This window comes from Thamnophis sirtalis, unplaced genomic scaffold (assembly GCF_051295495.1).
Source record: "Thamnophis sirtalis isolate CommonGarterSnake01/CBP01778 unplaced genomic scaffold, rThaSir2_p1.2 scaffold_2, whole genome shotgun sequence".
Classification (NCBI taxonomy): Eukaryota; Metazoa; Chordata; class Lepidosauria; order Squamata; family Natricidae; genus Thamnophis; species Thamnophis sirtalis.
This window is the reverse complement of record NW_028261382.1, coordinates 144,592,732-144,615,890: the sequence shown is the minus strand read 5'-3', so window position 1 is coordinate 144,615,890 and position 23,159 is coordinate 144,592,732. Positions and strand designations below refer to the sequence as shown.

At 37.2% G+C, this 23,159-nt stretch overlaps 1 protein-coding gene across 12 annotated transcripts in view; it reads right to left on the bottom strand.

The window, feature by feature from the left end:
• CCDC178 (coiled-coil domain containing 178) overlaps positions 1 to 23,159 on the bottom strand; it is a 148,515-nt gene that overhangs the window by 36,585 nt on the left and 88,771 nt on the right. For 11 of the 12 annotated variants that reach the window (XM_087707114.1, XM_087707112.1, XM_087707113.1 and 8 more), the window contains one exon: positions 9,054 to 9,203. The exons of the other annotated variant lie outside the window; for it this stretch is intronic. In XM_087707114.1, the coding sequence (XP_087563240.1) occupies positions 9,054 to 9,203 (150 nt within the window). The remainder of the gene's footprint in view (positions 1 to 9,053; positions 9,204 to 23,159) is intronic. 12 annotated transcript variants of the gene reach the window in all.

Here is a 23,159-nt window from a genome sequence, read left to right as displayed (position 1 = left end):
GGGTATTTCATTTTTCTGGGAGAGGGCTGGGTGATAACTTCCTACAATCCCTCCTTTTTTTTTTCAAAACATGTGCGTGGAATGCACATGTTCTTGACAAAAGATTAAAATTGGTCAGATCAGGAAGACTTTTTTTTCTGATGGAAAGGCATTGGGAGAGACAGCAGAAAGATCCCTTCAGTGGCTCCCAGAGAAGGTCTAGCAACCAGGGTAAAATATTTGGAAAGAAATTTACAGTATCCAATTTTCTATGCCAATTATTTTCAGATGTTTGATATCACTTTCTGTGAGCTTCCAGACAGGTTACAAGCAACCACAAGTCCCAAAAATCATTCACAGCCATGGTTCTGCCTTTTAAAGAACTACAGGCTGCCCATTTCCAAGGGATGGTTCTTGAACCTGCCCTAGCTCTTACTTTAGTGAGGCCAAATTGAGATTAGCTAGTGTGCAATCCAGACTATTTAGTATTTTTAAAATTACACACAATGAGCCCTGGGATTCCTACTCCTGAGACCATCAGTACAACATATCCTGCTTTACTGGGCAGCGTGGGTTTTTTTTTTTGTCACAGTGAGGGCTTGGTTTTTTTTTTGGAGAACCTCTCTGCTAGCTCTTCAAGTGGGGGAATTGCCTGAGGGAAACTTCCCCTCCCCATGGGATTAACAAGGGCAAAAATCAACCTAGAGAAGCTTTGTGCAGAGGTAAAGTGGAGGAGATACTTTCAATCTAATTCTGAATGGGGTTTCTCTCTCTCTCTCTCTCTGTGTGTGTGTTTGTGTGTGTGTGTGTGTAGCTACTTCTATAATACATAAAATACAAACATTTTGGACGAATTTCCCTCCCACCAGACAGAAATTTAAGGTGTTCAGATCTTGTAGTGGCAGCCACTCTCAAATACAATTCTTACATGAGTACATTAAACTGATTACAATATAAATGAGACAAGAAAGAAAACCTTACAATCAATTTCTGTGAATGAAGCAGAGAAAGAAAACCTTACAATCAATTTCCACCCTCCCCATAGTCTTTTCAGCTGTCTTCTGGGAATTGAAAAGTCTTTTGGTCTTTACTTCTTCATCTCCTTCAGGGTTCCTTCTTGTCTGCTAGGGTGGTATGCTTGGTTTGGTGGTAAGGCTGGTGAGTTAGGTTTTACTCTAGTTGCTGGATATTCAGTGGAGGACTGGATGCAAACCCAATTCCTGGCTCAAGTGGATGGAGGGTCTCCTCTGGAGGCATCTGGATCCATGTGCTCTGCTCATCTGTGCAGGGCTGAAAGACATGGGAACAAGATCCCCTCCCCTACCGAAAAGTCATCCTTGGAGGATTGGAGGCAAAGTGGGGGGTGAGGGGGGTAGATAGCTTGCAGGCAGAGTTTGGGAGAAAAATATATATGAGTATTGCAGTTACTAAACAGATAAACTGGTAACAATATGGGGATATCATAGATGAGAAAAGGGAGCTGGATTCACATGCTTCAGGAAAGAGATGAACAGGTAAAATCATTTAAACACACAATAAATGCAAGGATGAAAATTTTTCTTGTAAATGAACTTAAAACATTCCCTGGTTTGTTACTTTAAGGTACTGAGAGAGAGAAGGAAGAAAGCATATATATTTCTCTTTACTCTGTGTGTTGGCCAAACAGACAGAGCAAAGGTTCTTTTTGGGGGTGAGTGTAAGAGACATTTTACAGTTACAATTATCTCGAGGGCACACAAACACTTAGACATACACGCAAACACACACACACAAAGAGGGGATAACAAAACTCGTGAGTTTCACACACACATAAACATTCCCGCCATGAATCTCAGCTAAATTAGGGAAGGCACATATCTTAACAAATAAACCACGTGGTTTCTTAGAAGATAGAAAGAGACAGATAAGAAAAAAACAAAAAACTCCACCATTTTCCCTTTTCTTTTTTAAGTACCTTTATTTAGCCAAATTGGTTTTCCTATGTCATCCCTCAGCAAAGCCCATTTCCTACATATTTTTTTTCTTTTTATTCATGCTGTAACTCTCCCAGGGGGGCTCCATTCAGGACCTTTGAACTCAGCTACCCATGTTTTTTCCCTTTCCGATGTGGATTTTCACACTTTGGCTTAGTCAGGTGAGTAGGCTATCAGTTTGCAGACAAAAAAGGTGTCTGGGGAAGACTTTGATTCCCTGTCAAAGTAAGTGCCCTCCCCTGCAGAGGGAATTCTCAAGTCACGGTTTTCAGACTGGAAAAAAAAGAAAAGTGTGGGAGACTTTTCTGCCCCCAGCAGAAAAGTACTGACACTCCTCAGTCCAGGCCAAGGTTTTTGGATTTGGAAGAGTTCAAATCCAGGAGAACGTTTCTGCTTATTTGCAGACAAGTACTGGTGCTCCTATTAATTTATTCTAATTTTTCTAATTTCCTACGGTTTAGGGATTTGCTTCTATTGGTAGTCCCAGGGTTCCTTATAATTCCTGCATTTCTATCACCCTAACCTTTGACCCTTGTTTATTACACACAGTAACTCCTCTAGCATAAGTTATTTACTTTCTCATATACACTTTTTCTATGTATTTGGAAGCAAGATGTGCAAAATTACACTGGAAATCTATATATCATCAATCTCATAGTCCATAAATGATATCACCATCACCATCATCATCATAATCATCATCACCAACATCATATATTAAGCTTTTTCTGACAGACCGTTATAAATTATTTGTACATTTTTAACGGTTGTTAAGAAGTTTATGATTATCAATTTCAGAGCTACTTGTCCACTGAAGTATATATTTTAATCAGAGGTTAACTAGAACAATACATTTTATGTATTTCAGCAGTTTAAAATATCAACCCTCAATTGCATCTAAGAAATGTCCATATGGTTCTGTATTTTTAAGGTAAACATATGCTAATCAGTGGTAGGTTGCTAACTGGTTTACTACCAGTTCGTTCCTGCTCGTTTGCTCTTTGCAGACCTCCCAAACCCTCTGGACACCTCATTTTTTGTGAAAAATGGGGCATGCAGAGAGTTTTAGAGGCCTGCAAAGTACTCCTGGGCGTTAGGGGTGGGGTGGGGAAACGAGCAAAAAATTGCCCTTTTTTTGCCAAAATGGGCCCGTTTTTCGCCAAAAAAAGAGAGGGCACGGATAGCCTTTAGGTGGTTTGTAGAGTATTCCTGGTAGCTAGGGGAGGGTGAAAACAAGCAAAAAATGGCCTGTTTTTTGCTCGCTTTTGCCCTCTCCAGCCCCCAGGAGCATTTTGGAGTCTTCCCAAATCCTCTGCACGTCCATTTTTGTGAAGGGGGCGGGATTTCAGGAGGCCAAAATGCTGTATTCAGTGTATAAGATGCACCTAGATTTTCACTCTCTTTTTTGGGGGGGGGGAAAGGTGCATCTTATACTCTGAAAAATACGGTAGCTTAAAACATGAGTGCAACACATAAAAATTTAGACTACACTAAAGCATATTTTCAGTGAAAGGCATTTGGAGAAAACTCATAAATGTATGTATATGCTGGTAGTGATATACCAAGAAAAGCATTATGATGTTTTGGTAAGCAGCTTGCTGAAAATGTCAACCAATTATGAACACTTTCCAAGTGTTGTGGAAAAATATCTGTCTACAGGTGATCACAGCCTTTGAAACTTTCAGCCATTGAGTTTCAGAGTTCACAAACAGGAAGCTTTTAAACACCCAGATAATCATTTCAAAACAAGGAAGGAGTCAATATATCTGATATGGTAATACCAGCAAATAACCAGACCCCTCTATGCATCACACAAAGTTAAACAAAGTTTTAAAAAGTTTTGGTATGATAATTGTTTTGATTTTAGAAAAATATTGTCAGAATACACAAAGAACAAGCTAGCAGTGGACAACAGTAGTAGTTGCAGGTATTTTTGAAATGTACTGCTAATGCACATATATATGAATGACAGGTATTGGGAAGACAATAATAGTTCAAGTAGATTACTTTTTTCTACTGATACAGTCAGGGAGCATAGGATACAATTATGAACCTTGGAGTCATCAGTGCAATAAAGCAACATAGTCATGTATTAAGACAAATTTATTTCTTTGTAAAAACTGGAAGGAAACTACATTTCAGTTTTCTTAACTATTTTTTACATTTACCAAGTACAACTGAAGCACAGCACAATCATACAGCTGTAGAAGAAAGCCATGCTGAGTATAACATCCAGGATCTTTTGCAGCTATCATGCAATCACCTTCTCAAAAACCTTCCCAAAACGGAAGATTGAAGACAGGTCTAAAATGATCAATAGGGCGGAATCTAGTGATAGCTTCTTAAGAAGTGGGTGAACCACAGCCTCCTTAAAATGCTGAAGCGCAACTGCCTCCCACAGGGAAGCATTAATGATTGCCTGAACCACCCATATATCACCTCCAGAGGTGGGTTTCTGCCCACCCACCTGGACGCCGTTGCACAGATGCATGAGCAAACCAATAGTAAAATAAATTGAAACCCATCACTGATCACCTCCCAGGAAGCTTTCACAAGCCAGGAGGATCATGGATCTAAACCACAGGTGCTTGTGCACATACTCCCTACAATCCACTTTTTCAGGATCAACGGAGCCAATTGCACTAAATGTGGCAGTTGCTGATCAAGGACTACTTGCATAACTGTGCAGGTGCATCTGTGTTTAAGGATAGCAATACCATGAATTTTGGAAAGTGTGAACATGAGAGTAATTTTCTCTTTGAGGATTCATGTCACTGTGATGAATATGTGCAGTATAGCAACTACAAAAATCATTACTGTGATACTCCCACAAAATTGATTTTCCATTGCAGTTGTAACTCGCTTATTGACACAAACCTCAGGAAAAATATATCTCTTAATAGAAGCAGTATATAATCAACTATTTTTCTTATTGTAATGTAAACAATAGAAACATTCTTTATTTGCTGACGTTTTTGTAGCTTCACTAGACTACCAAAGCATTTTTCAACTAATTTTGTGATTATTTGATTTGGATCCTATTCGATTTATGTAGCCTACATCCTATAACAAGTAGGCAACCTGGATAATTAAAAAATTAACTAGTTTTCCATAATTTTAAAAAGTCAATCATAAGAAAATAAAATAATATATTGTATTATAAATATATCATAAATTATAAAACTATGAAACCTGTAACACACACACACACACACACACACACACACACACACACACTGTATATTATATATTTCATTTATATTACATGAAAAACAAGTATTTTTTAGGAGGGAAATTGCATTAGTTAGGCAAAGCAATATTTCCCTCCCTACTTTACCTTCCTTGAACTGAACAATAAATGTCAGTTCAGCCATAAAATATTTTGAAGACCAAATAATGCTGGTGAAGTTGGGAAAAGATGCTAGGTAGGAAGTGAGAAAAATCTCTGGCAAGTAAATTTGATATAAGATAAAGGCCATGAAAATAACTCCATAGAAAGTAATTATACTTATATAATACTGGCTTTGTCTTCTCAAATATACTATTGTTTTTGCAGGTCTACCGATTATCTCATAGAATTCACTTTCATAAATCATATGTATCATTCATACTGCTAAATGGTTAATTTACATAACTCTATAATTGTTGCATTCCACCCCTTTTAGGGTTACTTTTCATGCTCCTGGTACAATAATATACATTTTTGTTTTAAAGAAAGTGTGTGACTGGTTCCCCTTATCAAAAAAAAAATTATAAAGAAATTTCTCCAATGATAATTTTCATAATTACTATATAAAGCTACAGATGCAATGGATAATTTTAGTATAATTTTTTTTACATGGTTTTTAACTTCTCTCCTCTCCTCCCTTCTCTTCTCTGCCCTCCCCTCCTCTCCTATCCCCCTACTTTTCCATTTTTGTATCTGATCCACCCACCCATCCACTTGCATGACATTGAGAAGTCTAAAAAGACCAAGAGGAGTATGCTCCCCCATCTGGTCCTGAGAAAGGTTATCTACAAAAGCAATGAATGTTATTTTTATCCCCTCACTGGGCCCAAATTCTGAGTGGAAAGAATCTAGATAATCTCCTCTAGAATGTTTAGTAGCTGATTTTGTAGCACATTCTCAACAAATTCATAAAAGAGAAAAGTTGCAGACTGGGTAAAATGATAATAAACCACCAGTTCAGGAAGGCCTTCTATGAGAAACAGAAGATCACTGCCAGTTTCAAAACAGGAGGTATTGCATTTTCCCTCAAAGAAGTGCTAATTATCTCCTAGATCCACCATTCACAACCCAAAGGGACAAAGAAGCGAATGCACAAGGGTATGGCCAGCAGAATTCAAACTGCTGATTCACTTTATTTGGTTCTACAAAAATTAAAAACAAGGAACAACTTCATTAGGAAAATCATGGAAACAGGTTGGGGAGCACAAGCAAAAACATTGCATACAAGGCATACAATCATTAGTTTAGTTTACTCTGTTGCTGGATACTATGCACCTATATGGGAAAGAAGTTGTCATACCAAAAAGATTGAAGTTTATCTTAATGACACGAAGCCAATAATAACTAGAACTCTCAAATCTACACTGCTCTCACAGCTCCAATAGTGCCCCCTCTGATCTCAGGCGACAACAACGGGTATTCGAAAATTGAATAAGATAAACAGGCCATCAATTCCTAGAGATCTATAGATACATACTGTGAAGTATTAGATTCTCTATCTCACACCAGGTTTAAGTCTAGGGAAACCAATTTAGGATAACGTACCACAATTTTATGATCTAGATGAAGAATGGCAATCAAAATGGGTGACTCTTAATAACCATAACCAAAAAGATCATGTAAATCCAACAAAAAGTACTTCCAGGAATGCAGTTGCCTCCCAAAATATGGAACCATCTGAACAGAATCAGGATAGGCCATGCCAGAACTAGGGCAATGCTCTTTAAGTGTGGAATGGCCACAATGTGACTGTGGTACACCGGAACAAACAACAACATTCTCAAATATAGTTTGAGAATATCTCCTCAGGAAATTTCCAGGCACCTAGGATGATCTCATCACAGCCACACCAGAAGCAGTTAGAAGGGTAGCTTCCTTAAATATTGAACTATAGCATCTATCCTATTGTGACTCGAAGGCATTATATTATGGTGATTTTATCATGGTTTTACATAATTGAAAATTTTACCTTGTCTATTGTCCACATACTTTACATAGATTATTTGCTGATGCTTTATTTAAACTTATATTTGTGTTTCCCCGAAAATAAGACAAGATCTTATTTTTGTTTGATCCCCGAAATAAGCACTTGGCCTTATTTTTGGGAAGATCTTATTATTTTTGAGGTGCAGGAGGTGGCAAGCATGGTCATCTCATGGCTGCTGCTGTGTTGCAATATTTTTGGGAGGGTTTATTTTTGGGGAAGGTCTTATTTTAGCGCATGCGCTCAAAAGCCCAATTGGGCTTATTATCCAGAGATGTCTTACTTTTGGAGAAACAGAGTATGGATAATGTAGTTTATTGGTCTGTATATCAGTGATTGTATGATCTCTGTAGATGCCATAGGCTAAACAAACAAACCATTCAAAATTTGATTTTAGGAGTTCAACAGGAATCAGATGCCCTCTGATGGCATCATCGTTTTGCAAAGTTTGGAAATCTCTGAAGTGATGGCTGGGACAGGACTAGAAATTACGACTCATGGGTCTGATTTATTTGTTTTTATATTAAATAGCTCACAAAAATGGCAGATTTATTTTTCAGGCAGATCAGAAGTCCCTGCCCCAGAACTAGATTTTTGGAATTGAATTGGCAGTTAAGACACCAGAAGGCAGTAGAGTTTTTCTATCTTGGCCTGCTTTTCTCATTTTTATATCATTTGCTCTACCAATTTCTTCTTATTTAGAAGTGTCTTATCTATTGTTTTCCAGGGCCAAACCAGCATCCTCAGAGTGAAGGTTGCTGGTAAAGGTGATCAACCTGCACACATTGCTAATTTAGCCTTAGTTACAACACATTATTTATTAAGCCAAAGCTTGAACTTTGGAATGAGTTTTTAACTGGGAGTAATATTAGATTTTATATGTTTTTGAGTACAACTGGTAATGTGTGGATAAATAGCTAGAGCTTCATAAATATTCTTCATAAACCTCAAAGATAATTTAAAATGGGATCCTTTGGAGATATTAAAAAGCTGTGAGGCTGTTCCCATAGGCTTGCTAGTCCACTTAATTTGGGAAATCAACACTCAAGCAGTCTCCTTCATGCCTTGTGGTCCTTTCTGCATACTAAATGTCAACATTCAAAAGTGGGAAATGATTTCATCAGAATAGAGAACTATGCTTTCATTGGAAGGCAAATTTAAGGATATTACTCTGTAATCAATCATACTGGTACCCTCACCTCCCAAAAGAATAACCCAGAAGTTACAGTTTGCATGACTTGCATATTTATGGGCATGTCTTATATGCCTGGCTGATGTCACTACTATGAGAGTTGTAATGGTTACCAGTTGGCTTCTGGGCATCATTTAAGGTGCTACTTGTTATCTTTAAAGTCTAATATGGCATAAGAGCTGGTTAGGGCCCCATGCTCCTTTGCTCATCCAATAAGATCAGTTTGTACCTTGAAAGTCTCTATGCCAATAAAGTGTCATCTGGGTCTGTATTATTTTCTGTTACATTTATCATTTTAATCTTTTTATGATAATTGGTAATATAAGCCACTTAGAGTCCATTTATGATTAAAGCAGCCTATAAACTTGAGTAAACCAAACAAACAAATAAATGAGAGTTCTGCCTCCTAATCGCCAAGAACCAAATCATGATAGGTCAAATTTAATAGCCAACTGCAATAATCTCTACCCCCTTTTTAAATTCCATTGTCCTTGGATTAATAAGATCCAAACTGAGGCAAACTAGCATGGTTGACAAAAAATGATATTTTCCTTTATAAAGTATAAAATGAATAATAGAACAAAAGAACATGAGAAAAATATATTGTTTGATATACTTTCAGTTTTACTTTCTGACATTAATTGGTAATAATAATTAAAAAAACAAGATGTTAAAAATAACACATTTTTATCATACCTCCTGTTGATCCCGTAACGCAGCTTTAGCTCTGTCTTTATGGTCATAGAAGTCCATAAGTTGATTTTTATCATTTAGATAGCATATCTGGAGCATCTGATACTCTCGTGCTAAGCGTAGGTTTTCGTCCAGTATATCATCCAGGGAAATCTAAGGAGAGTTATTCTAGTTTGCCATTACAAACAATTTTTAAAAGCTACTACATATATGTTTATAAGTAAAGTCATATATTACATGTGTTAGTTATATATCATGTTTACATTATAGACATAAATTTAATACTGTATTTACTGCTTCATACCTCTAATCAATAATATGTAAAAGCAATAACATCAACCACCTTGTTGGAAGGTATGAGTAACAGAACATAAAATAATTCTTCTACTGAAAAATGGCTGTGAAAAAAACCCCTAAACTAGATATAGAATCCCTCAGGAATAGTTTTGTATACGTAATTGGTGATGATATATTCTACAATACTCATCTAATCCTTGCTGATTTATGAAATATGTTTTATAACATTAAGACCCAAGTCATAAGGGAAATAAAGCACAACCCAGAGACATTAATTACATTAGTCATAACATAAAACTAGGTACAGGAATTTATAGCTTAAACTTAACCAAGAACTTCAAAAGCCAACATTTAGACTCCAAAAGAAAATGTTTTATTTTATTGTATTTATTTTTATTTAAAATATTCTTATAGCCAGGCATCTTAATACCAACTCTGGGCTTCTTACAACCAATTAAAATGCATACAATCATAAAAACAACAGTGATAAAACTGAAAAACAGAAAAAGATGCCACAACTGTACCTTCTTGATGCAACCCACATTCTCATGTTGCCCTGACCTCCCCTATCCCAGAGACCTGGGGAAGAGTCAGGACTCTTTGGAAGAATAAAAGACCCTCTTTTATTAGAAAGTGTAATACTTCAGTTAGTCTGATCATTGTTGCTTGAAGAGATACGTAAACTATGATTGTGAAACTGTTCTTGAATGTATATTGTATGAGGCTATAAAACTATCATGAAAATTTTATTTGTAATGTGATCCTGTGAATCAATTATTGTTTCTTATCACTTAATAGATATAAAGTCATTTCACAGAATCTAAATAATTGTTCAATTACCTTTATAATTTTTTTGTGGGACTGAGGGTTTTTGGGGGGGATTTATGTTACCCAAATATTATGCATGCAAAAAAGAAAAGACATTTCTTGTTTGATATAAGAAACTTTGATAATTATTCGATAGTGGGGAAATTGCTGAGGAAAAATAAAACCCCTAACTTAAGTACCTCCTTTCCTTTCTGCTATCAGTTTCCCTCAGACAAACCACTGTTTCAAAATTAGCCAACAGTGATGAGAACGTTGTCCAATGTGTGAGGTAGCAGGTCAATAGCTATTTATCTGTAGGCACAGGCAGTAGCTTTATACTTGATACAATGAGCTCCCAGCTCTCAGGAACAAGTATGTACCTTTGAAATCAAGGTGATTATGCTGAAAAAACTTCATGAAACTCTTCTTTCAGCTGCCAATATATGATAACTCTGATAACAAGGAGGACATCATTTTCAGAATAATGAAAATGTTCTTGCAGGAGGGATCTAATCCTTGAGAGATGAAGTTATATTCTTTCATTTTGAGCATGAATGAGTTTAAACATGACACATGCATACTTTGCTTGGTGACTTGCCAATCTGCAGCAAAACCATTGAGATAACTTTTACAGAAATACAATATTTTCCAAATACAAGCCCATCTAGACAGGCAGAACTTAGAAGTCTTAATGTGTGGGTGGAGAGAGGCAAGGGTAGGTAAGAATGATGAAATATTGTGGCATTGTGACACAATTCCCACCTTTTTTCTGTGTGCTGATGAAATGCCACTGTATCAAGTGACATCAAATAGAGGGGACTAGACTGATTAGACACTGAGGGACTTTAAATGTGTACAAGACAAAGAAACCAAAATGGAATTAGGCTGCTGGTTTTTTATATTAGGCAAGTACCAAAGCTGCTTTCAAGCTGAATCTTGAAAGAAAGTCAACAGATGAGAAATAGTGTGGGTATTTTAGAAAATACAGTAAGAGATAGGATTAATGTTGATAGTGGGTTAATGGATAGTCATGACGTTCAGATCAGACTGGAAATCAAAAGCCTATGAGAAAGGTTCATGTCAGCAATAACAGAAAAAGGGCCTGATGCCCTATTTCAAAGAAGACCCAATATTAACACTAATATTTATATGCTTCCTTGCCAATGTTAGCAGTCTTCATGCCAGGATGAGAGAATTAGAATGCTTGGCTACAAAGGAGAACACAGGTATAATGGGTATAACAGAAACATGGTGTATCAGAAAGAATAAGTAGAAAACAGTCATTCTTGATAAACTTTATAGGAAGGACATGGAAGGGTATAGTGGGGAAAGTGATGCTCTTTGTATCATATAGGATATAAAATCTAATGTACTAGAAAGTATTGGAACACTGGATTCCTTCACAGAATCACTATGGATGGCAATATCTAATATAAACTAGATTTAAGGATATGCTATTGCCCACCTGATCAAAATGCAGAAGGTGAAAGAAATCATGGAGGCGTGCAAAGGAGAAAGCTTTTGTAATAATGTAGGACTTCAGCTATTCTCACATAGGCTAGGTACATTCAAATTTAGGCTATGATAAAAAACAAAATCTCTAAATAGTCTAAATGAATATGTTTTAGAAGACAAAGAAAGCAATTCTTAATTTCATCCTAAATGGTGACATTGATCTGATGTAAGATGTAGGTGTGGAATTAATAAGAATGTTTAAAATCATGTTATGACATTTGGCATAAGGAAAAAGAAAATTTGAAAATGAAAAGCTGACAAAAGAAAAAATCAAAATAAGGACCACATTTGTTTATGATACTTATAAGCATTACCATTATTTATATTTACAATATAATATGGTGAATGTTTAAAACTAAAGGACTCAAGCAATTTCTGTGGCTAGGAAGGCTAGGAAGATTTGGAATTTTTAGCTGGGAATAAAGATTAATGGGTCCCATGTGGGCAATTCCTAGACATGCAATAGAAAATATGAACATAGCACAAAAACAGGATATAATTACTTACAGACAGCTTCTTACCCTAGAAAGGGGTGTATTACAACTAAAATCCTTAGATGTATTAAAAGAGGAAAAGGTAATTCAAACATGGTTCCAGTATGGACAGCTACAGGCCAGGTGGAAAACAGATAAAAAATTGGTTTCATGCAAGTCGAGGATAATTTATTTAAACAAATAAGAGATCAAAGTTTAATGCATATAAAGAGAATATACAATGTATTAGTACAGATGGATTCCGAAACAGAACTAGTTAAAGACTGTATGATAAAGTGGGCTCAAAATATTGAACCAATAATGTTGGATACATGGGAAAGAATTTGGGTAAGAAATGTAAAATTGACACAAGCCCAAAACCTGAGAGAAAATTTTTATAAGATGTTTTATAGATGGCATTTGGATCCTAAAAAGCTGGCTTCTATGTATCCGAATCTACAACCCAAATGCTGGAGATGTGGTTCTCTCGATGCTGCATATTTTCATATATGGTGGACTTGCCAAAAGGTTAAGGCATTTTGGATAAAAATATGGTGGATTATGCAAAACGTTCTTTAAAAAAGGATAAAGTTTACTCCTCAGTTATTTTTGTTAGGTATAATTACTGACTGTACAGCTGTAGAGATTAATTTGATTTTGCACTTAATAACTGCAGCAAGATTGTTGGTGGTGCAACCCTGGAAGAAGGAAGACTTGCCTACAATTCACGAATGGACATTGAAAGTCACAAATTTAGCCGAGATGGCTAAAATATCTGCATATCTTAGGGACCACTCAAACGAGAGATATAAATGTGACTGGAAAAAATGGATTGATTATATACAAAATAAATACGGGCCTAAGAAATTCCAGCTAGCTTATGATTAAGATCAGGAATGATTTAAATTGTTTAAAGTTAGCTTAGCAAGGATTTGAATTTGAATTTGAATTTATTAAAATTTATAGGCCGCCCTTTTCCCTGAGGGGACTCAGGGCGGCTTACAATCACAAGGGAGGGAAGTGCAACATCAAAAACAAAACAAAATGTGAACAAAGAAAAAAAAAATAGTAAAACACAGCTTTCGTTCAACAATCAAACACTCGGGCGGGTGAATTAGGAACCTATCCCCAGGCCTGCTGGGAGAGCCAGATCTTGAGGGCTGCGCGGAAGGTCTGGACGGTGGTGAGGGTACGGATCTCAGCGGGGAGATCGTTCCACAGGGTCGGAGCTGCAACAGAAAAGGCTCTCCTCCGTGTGGTCGCCAGTCGGCATTGACTGGCAGATGGGATTCGGAGGAGGCCCAGTCTGTGTGATCGAATTGGTCGAAGGGAGGTAATCGGCAGGAGGCGGTCTCTCAAGTACCCAGATCCACTACCATGGAGTGCTTTAAAGGTGGTCATCAGTACCCTGAAGCGCACCCGGAGACCAACAGGTAGCCAGTGCAGCTCGCGGAGGACAGGTGTAACGTGGGCGAACCGCGGTGCGCCCACTATCACTCGCGCGGCTGCATTCTGGACTAACTGTAGTCGCCGGATGCACTTCAAGGGCAACCCCATGTAGAGCCCATTGCAGTATTCCAGCCTAGAGATCACAAGGGCTCGAGTGACTGTTGTGAGAGCCTCCCGGTCTAGGTAGGGCCGCAACTGGCGGACCAGGCGAACCTGGGCAAATGCCCCCCTGGTCACAGCTGACAGCTGGTGGTCAAAAGTCAGCTGTGGGTCCAGGAGGACTCCTAAGTTGCGGACCCTATCTGAGGGGTGTAAAATTTGACCCCCCAGCCTAAGTGTTGGTACATTAGCCAAATTATTGGGAGGGAAGCACAACAGCCACTCGGTCTTGTCCGGGTTGAGTACCAGTTTGTTAGCGCTCATCCAGTTCCTAACGGCCTCTAGACCCCGGTTCATCACGTCCACCGCTTCATTGAGTTGGCACGGGGCGGACAGATACAGTTGCGTATCGTCCGCATATTGGTGGTATTTTATCCCGTGCCTCCGAATGATCTCGCCCAGCGGTTTCATGTAAATGTTAAATAGTAGGGGGGATAAGACCGAACCCTGTGGCACCCCACATGTTAGGGGCCTCAGGGACGATCTCTGCCCCCCGACCAACACCGACTGCGACCTGTCCGAGAGGTAGGAGGAGAACCACTGTAAAACAGTGCCTCCCACTCCCACCTCCCGCAGTCGTCGCAGAAGGATACCATGGTCGATGGTATCGAAAGCCGCTGAGAGGTCAAGGAGAACCAGGATGGATGCATAGCCTCCATCTCTGGCCCTCCAGAGATCATCGGTCAATGCGACCAAAGCGGTTTCTGTGCTGTAACCAGGTCTGAAGCCGGACTGGAAGGGGTCAAGATAACTAGCTTCCTCCAAGGCCCGTTGAAGCTGGAAGGCCACCACCTTCTCAACAACCTTCCCGATAAAGGGGAGGTTGGAGACAGGACGAAAGTTGTTTAAAATGGCTGGATCCAAGGATGGTTTCTTCAGGAGGGGTCTCACCACCGCCGTTTTAAGTACGGCGGGGAAGTGCCCCTCCCGAAGGAGGAGCTAAGTTCAATGTAAAGATGTTATCAATTTTTTATTCTTTTTTCAATATATTTTAGACTGTTTTTTGTTAAAAATCTATACTGTGTACGGGTTCTGAGAAGTCAGGGGAGGGAAGGCTGGGGGGAGTTGGGGGGGAGGGTGGGGGGGAGGGACATATATCAGGTTTGACGAGACGTGTTAAATTTTAATGTAATTTGACTCCACATGTATACTGTCTTCTCTTATATTTTCATTACTATTAGTATCATTATTATTTTTTTAAAACTACGATATGTTAAGCATATTGATATGAAGCGGAAATACACCAATGAGAGGAGGAGTGGGAAACAAAAGGGAGAAGAAAGATGGGAAGAGAGGGATAGGAGAGAGAGTAAGGGGGGAAGATGAGGAGGATGAGGATAAGGAGGAGTGGAATGTATAGAGAGGAGAAGGAGAAAGGAAGGGGAAGTAGGGTAGGAAAGGATGATGGAGGGAAGATAGGAAGTTGGAGAGAGGTAGTAGAAAGAGGTGTATGGAGAGCAGATGAGCTATAATGGGTTTTTATTTTTCTGGGCATTGTTGACAAGAGGAACTGATGTAATTATCTTTTAATACTATATGATATTGGCTATGTATAGTATACATGTGATTGTATGTTATGAAAATGGAAATAAATTTTTTTAAAAAGATTAATGGGTCATTATGGTATATAAAACAATGCAGGAGCAAAAGTTTTGGTCCCTCTCAAATATCAGGAAAAAGGTCATCCAATGATGGAAGGTTTAAATCAACAGAGGAAACATTTATTCATAAAGAACATAATTAATTGTGGAATACATGAAAATGAGATGGCTTAAAAAATAAACTCAATAAATAAATAATGATGCTCTTGTGAGATGGGCATCCATATAAATATGACAGACAGACAGACAGACATAATATCAATGGAAGACAAGCCTATCAAGGGCTAATAGTTTTGGAAATGCCATATTAACTTGAAGTTGGGGGTAGCATGCTTTCAAAAACAGTGACATAGGGTATGTCTCCACCTTCTGTTTGATAGTACCCCAAGGGCACATAGTTGATAACTGTGAAAAACAAAATACTGGATTATGATGAGCCTTGGACTGCTGTTCTTGTGTTCATGTTCTGGACAACTATTATTTAGATCAGGAAAACTACATTTGAATGATACATGCAGCTGCTTTGAGAACATTACTGGTGGTTTAAATCATGAACATTTTCTAAATTACCATTTGGATTGATGACCCTTGTTACATGAAGATTATATAGATAAAGTTTGATTTGTTTCATTTAAAGATTAGAACATTTTGCTTTTGTAAAGAAAACTGTTAAAATATGAAATATATTTATGGTCTACCAAATTAAATTAGTTGAATATTTGAATTATGATTAAGGCATTCTATAATAAAATCTTAGTATAGAAATTCACCAACATTGTACAGATAGGCTTTCTGGGATGTTATTTTCCAATTTCAACTAATATGGTGATAAATGATTATTTTTTTTACAGACAACAATTCTGATGAAAGGCTTATTTGTTTAAGCTGTTTCCTAGAATACCCAGATCTACTGAATATCCAAGGATTGCTCCCTTTATATTTTATTTTGTAAAATGATATAAAACATAAAAAATAATTAGAACAATGTCAAAATGTTACTTTCATAGAATCCTTTAATGTTTTAAGCATTATTGGCAGAATTTCTGATTCAACAAGGCTATTCTTTTCTTTTTCTCTATTTCACTGATAACTTATTTTGTTGGATTGAACAATTCAGTAGCAATGGACATGGCTGACACCCAGTGGTCTTTCAGGTAAGATTTAAATACACACACCCTCAAACATACTCATATAGTACCTTCAATTTCATACTTGAAAATTGACAAAATTTAAACTCTTTTAACCAAGATAATATTTTCTAGATATAATGCTTTTTGTGGACTTTCTTCCTCTCCCCCCCCCCCTCTCTCATACTGATTTACATTTCTCATATTATAAACCTCCAGCTGGAGAGTTTTCAATTGACTCTAAAAAAGCTTGGCTCCTCTTAAAAGTCCAGGCTAATAGTTTAGAAATGCTTCTTGTAGAATAATTGCACTAGAACTGCAGATTATCTTGGTAGCACAAAGTATTCTTTATCAAATTTGGTTCACACAATACATTTAATTCTATGGAATAAAGATAACCTTTCTGAAGTAATATCATAGAAGCCTCCCATTTCGTTAGAAATTTGTAAGATAACCTAAATTTAGATTTATGATGTGGGTATTGTTTCTGGATTTCAATGGTGAAATTTTTAGTCTATTAATGCTTAATTTAAGTGTTTTATGTTTAAAATTATTTAACTTTAAGTTAAGAGGACAAAGAAATGCTGAATTTAAGATTATTATTTCAACAGGAAGAATGTTTAGATAGTAAACTGAGACAGGTGACAGATTAAACCTCCATCTTTCACTAATTTATACTTAAGCAGCTGTTACCAGCCATATTTCCCTGACTGCCTGAGTATGTCATGATCACCTCTACATAAGATGTCACTTCTGCAAGCTGGGATCAAAAGCTTAATCTGAAGAAAGATTTGCAGGAGAAGGGAGAGGGGTTTAGGCACTAAAATGATACTCAGAAGTCTTCCGCCTTTTGAATTATTGCTGCAGCAAATACTGCACAGGAAAGTAGAAGATGTGACTTCCCAAAATTATCTATCAGAACAAGTGTCTTAACTTTAGGGGTCTTTCATCAGATGACATGTTGTGAACCAAATAGCTGTTGGTGACCTCTTCTGCTGCCTCAATGACTACTTAGACAAAAAATATCTTATTTTTAGAAAGCATGCCTCAGAACTAGGTAACTATCCTTGTTGTTTCTATTGAAAAAACAGAAAAGAGGGAAGGCAATGCAGATAATTTTATGACCTTATTTAAACAACTCTCAATATTAAACCCATAGGAGGTTGAAGGAGAAAACCTCCAAACTATCACATATCATATCGCATAGCATTTCCACATTACAGACAAAAAAAATCATATTTTTATCTTTGTCTGGTCCTACGTTCACAGTTCTGAAAACATGAATTCAAAAAAGGAAAAGAAAATGGATCCAGGAAATTACAAACCTATCAGCCTGACATAAACACCTGGAAAGATTCTGGACAAGATAATCAAGCAACAAATCTGCAAACACCTAGAGACAAACAAAGTAATCATAACCAGAAGCCAACATGGGTTTGTCAAAAACAAATCATACGACAAATCTTGACAAAGTGACTAAATTAGTGGACCTGTGAAATGCTGTGGATATAATTTACTTGCATTTTAGTAAGGCATTTGATAAAGATGACCACAACATTTTACCTGATAAGATAGAAAAATGTGGATTAGGTCAGCATCACCACCAGATGGATTTGTAACTGGATGACCAACCACACTCAATGTGTAATCCTTAACGGAACTGCATTTACATGGAAAGAAGTATGCAGTGGGTACTTCAAAGCTTTGTTTTAGATCCAACACTCTTCAATATTTTTCTTAATAATTTAGACAAGGTGATAGAAGCGGAACTCATCAAATTTGCAGACAACATCAAGCTGGCAGGAATAGCCAATACTCCAGGAAATATGCTCAAGATACAGAAGGAATTTGACAAACTTGAGACATATGAAGAACAGTTGCAGAATTGGGTATCTTGAGTTTAATAAAAAGGACTACTGGTGACATGATAGCAGTGTTCCAATACCTAAAGGGTTGCCTCAAAGTGGGGGTCAACCTATTCTCCAAAGCAACTAAAGGCAGGACAAGAAGCAATGGATGGAAACTAATCAAGGAGAGAACCAACCTAGAACTAAGGAGAGCTTTCCTGAGAGTTAGAACACTTAATCAGTGGAACCACTTGCCCCTAGAAGTTGTGGGTGAGCCAACACTGGAGATCTTTAAGAAAAGATTGGAAAACCATTTGTCTGAAATCGTGACCCGTCAAAACCGCGGTCCACAAAAGCGCGATCGACGAAAGCGCGCATTTGACGTCATCACAGCGCGACGAAAAAAATTAAAAATTCAAATAAAAATTAAATTAAAGCAAGCCGATTCACATAAAGGTAAGGGTTAGGTTTAGGTTTAGGTTTAGGGTTAGGTTAAGGGTTAGGGTTAGGTTTAGAGCGTTAGGATTACGTTTAGCGTTAGGTTAAGGGTTAGCGTTAGGTTTAGCGTTACGTTAACGGTTAGGTTTAGGGTTAGATTTAGGGTTAGGTTAAGGGTTAGGTTTAGAGTTAGGTTTAGGGTTAGGTTTGGGGGGGTTAGGGTAAGGTTTTCGCTTTATTTTTACATTTTTCGATCACAGCACGATGTTTTCGTTCGCGCTGTGATGACGTCAAATGCGCGCTTTCGTCGACCGAGATTTTGTCGTCCGCGGTTTTGTGGTGGAACCGTCTGAAATGATATAGTAGACGGTTGGACTAAACCCTCTACTATATCATTTCCTGTTTGAGTAGAGGGTTGGACTAAAAGACCTCCAAGGTCCCTTCCATCTCTGTTATTCTGTTGTGCATTCTGTTATACATTCTGAATCAAAATTTGTATGAATTTCAATTCATACAACACATTTGAGGAAACAAAATCCCATTCTTTACCCATCATAAGGAGTTTCACTGAATTTCACAGATTTTCACTGAACCATCTTGATTACAAGCTTCTAAAACAGTTTGACCGAAATACACAAGGCAAATATTTTGTTAACAATAAACTAATATCTTATGTACTTCTGCTGTTTTATCTACTATTTAAAGTTCCATGCTGATTAAATTCTGCATTCTCAAAGACAATTCTGTTTTCTGGAATCACTGAAACTACAAGGTGAAACAGTGGATGACCAGCAAAGTTGCTCCTAGTAGGAGGTCTCTCCTTATGAAACGCTCTATTTCCAACATTATGGTGCCCGCATCTTAACAACATTACAATTAAATTAACAATCTATCTATTTGTGCAGACCTCTGCACAGATAAAGAATAGTCACACAGAGGTAACAGAGCATAAACTTGGCTTAGTACTTTTTTAGAAAACAAAATAACTTCTCATCTACCCATCCTGTTTCCTACTGGAAATAGGTACATTTGTCAATTTCTGTTTCACCCAATTTTTCAGTTTGCCTAATCCTTAATTTATATCATTCCACTCCATTCCTACATTATTGTAAAATGTATAACAAACCTTGTGTGTTAATTTATATATTTCCTAATACACCATTTTCTGGGCATGCTTTGCTTTGTATGCATTTTTATATGTTTGGAGAATGGTATTCTTACATAATAAAAAGCAAAGTTCAAAACAGAAATGTCTTCTGGATTGTGTATTAATTTGTAAAGGGGCAATATGCTATGTTTGTATCAAAATCCAAATGAGTAACTTTCTCTCTCATTCCTACTATCCAATGGTTATTTATTGTATTTTGGCTGCTCCAAGACCTTTAGCATCTTTTCCTTGAACTTTTGCATATCTAAAATCAAAAGGGATTACCTTTATTTTAGCACATTTTAGATAGATGACTGTAGTCTAATAAACTGAGGACATTGTACACTTATTTTGCCTTCCTTTCTTAATGGATTTTTGTGGTAAGAAAACAGATGAAACAGTAGGTAAACACAGGAGGGTTACAAATAGAAGGTGATGTAAAATTAGATATAGAATTAAAGCATGTCTAGAAATACCTACAGCAATCTTGTTTGGCTCAATTATACTTGCTAGATCAAAGAATAACATCTCTTTTTATTAACCTTTTTCAAAAACACATCAACACTAGATTTTCTGTAAGGGCTACAAAGCCTTAGCTAATATTTTTAATCATCAATTTTAAATTTATTTAATGTTGCAAATACAATCTTTCTAATTTCATTTAGAAACTCAGGATTCTTGACGTTCTTAACATTTATACTTATTTTTGATTTTAAATATTTATAAAATTATGGAATGTAAGGAAAATTCAAATGATGTCATTTTTTCTATTGACAAAAGTGCTCAGAATATAACACAGTCATATGAAGGATAGCTTTTTCTTCATTAATTCATTAATTCACCTGTTGCAAAAAATAGATAAACAACAAGAAACTTCATGCCTCCTCTATTCCCAAAATTATACGGTTCCACCACAAAACCGCGGTAGACAAAAGCGCGGTCGACGAAAGCGCGTATGTGACGTCATCACAGCGCGACGAAAAAGATCGAAAAATGTAAAAATAAAGCGAAAACCTTACCCTAACCCCCCCAAACCTAACCCTAAACCTAACCCTAAACCTAACCCTTAACCTAACGAAAAACCTAACGCTAACCCTTAACCTAACACTAAACGTAACGCTAACGCTCTAAACCTAACCCTAACCCTTAACCTAACCCTAACCCTAAACCTAACCCTTACCTTTATGTGAATCGGCTTGCTGTAATTTAATTTTTATTTCAATTTTTCGATCTTTTTCGTCGCGCTGTGATGACGTCACATACGCGCTTTCGTCGACCGCGCTTTTGTGGAACGCGCTTTTGACGGGTCACAAAATTATACTGGCATATTTTTCACCTACTTTGGCAGAATGTAGAACTGCTGTTCTAAGACAGGTGTGGCCAATTCATATGCTACAGTTTTTTTTATGAAAAGGAATTATTGGGAGCAAATACATATCAGTTTTAAAAGTGTTTTTCTTCCATGAAGAAATACAATTGCCGTATCAGCAGAATCTGATAAAAGACTTTAAAATCAGAAACATCCAGTGCCTGAAGTATGGCAAAATATGACATGAAGGTCTTCCATAGGAGAATTTTCCAATACTTCTGCAATCACACTGAGGTGCTAGAATTTACAAAGAATATTTTCTCTAAAAGTGGATACTTCTGAAAATCACATTTATCAACAGCAAATATGTCCAAATTCTGGAAAAACTGATACTTTAGGAATTCTTCTATTATTAAGATTTATCAAGTATGAGAGAGTTCAAACATTCAGTTTATTGTGACATGATCTAAACTTTTCAAAATTATTTTTAGAATCCAAACTACAGCTACACTTAATTAAGGTAATTGGGACCAGCAACTTTGTTACTAAGTGACATGGTCATAAAACATGATGTGACGTAATCTCACTGATTTATGAAAGTAGTTGCAATATTTCTAGTTACCATTGTTAGGCTTGGCCCCCATGATCAAAGTGTCCTGTGTTCATATAACATAACAACCCCTCATAACTTTGAGTGGTCACTTAATGAGTGGACACTGAACAAGATTACCTGCAATCCGAAAACATATATATTTATACATGGATTTGTATGCTACTTTCTCCAAGGATTTCCAATGACCTTATTTAAAAGTAAATCAGAGCACAAACATTGCATAGTCAGATCAATCTTAATGTCAAAGTTATCTGGAATTCTACCCATTCAGAAAGGAGCAGGACCACAGCAGAATAATGACAGTGCTTCAACTCCAGCCTTGCAGTTTGGCCCAATGAATACCATGATTAATGATATCAAATGCTGCTACGAAATCAAGTAAGTGTAAAAGGGGTGTATTCCCTCAACCTAAGTCCTACTAAGTCCTAAATCATCCACAAGGGTGAGCAGCAAGATTTTCATTCCACATCTGGCCCTGCCCTGAATGAAGGAATGTGAGCAACTTGCTTCCAGGTCTATCGCTTCACAATCTTTTTAATAATTCTACATAAAAAAAGAAGTTTGATGATGTTCTGGTAACTGCCTATAGTGGTTGGGTAGAAATAGAGTATATCCATTGCCTCTTTTTAGGCTAGCTTTGTCATCCCATCTATTTACATATGCCAAAGCAGAAAATGTTGACTTTTGAGGCTGCATTGGCACAGCTATTGGTGCGAAGCTTTTATGAGCTGCTGCAACTCCTTTTCTTGAAGGTCTCTCCATGCATCCTGGACTTGGTAGAAAACTATACTGGCATGACATTTTGTGCAAAGCCTTATTGTGCTTTTATTTCCTCTGATTCAAGTCATTGTAGTCACCTGAGTTCCTTCCAAAGTAATGGAAGATAAAGCCTAACAGATTTTATATCCCTTGAAGAGCCTTTGGACAGTGTCAGAAACATGAGATGAAGGCAATATCATGGCATGCAGTGGAAAAAGGATTTTGACAGGATACATTTGTGTTACAGTTATTTATTTGAATTTAGAGGTTGCTCAACTTGAGACAATGCTGTGCAGTTTACATAGTTAAAACAAAGAAAAATCAGAAGAAATTCTGAAATACCCAGAAGAAAAACACAATGCCAAAAATGCCCACTGAGGGAGTATGAGGAGCCACCAATCCACCATCGCAAGAAAAACTGAACAAGGGATTTATTCTAAGCCTGGGTGTGAAGCCAAGCTTTCAATAACTTTTGCAACATCATCAGGTTGGGAGCTGAATGGATCTGCAGGAATAAGTTGTTTTGAGGTAAGATACCAATGGTAAAAGGCCCTAAGAAATCAGTACT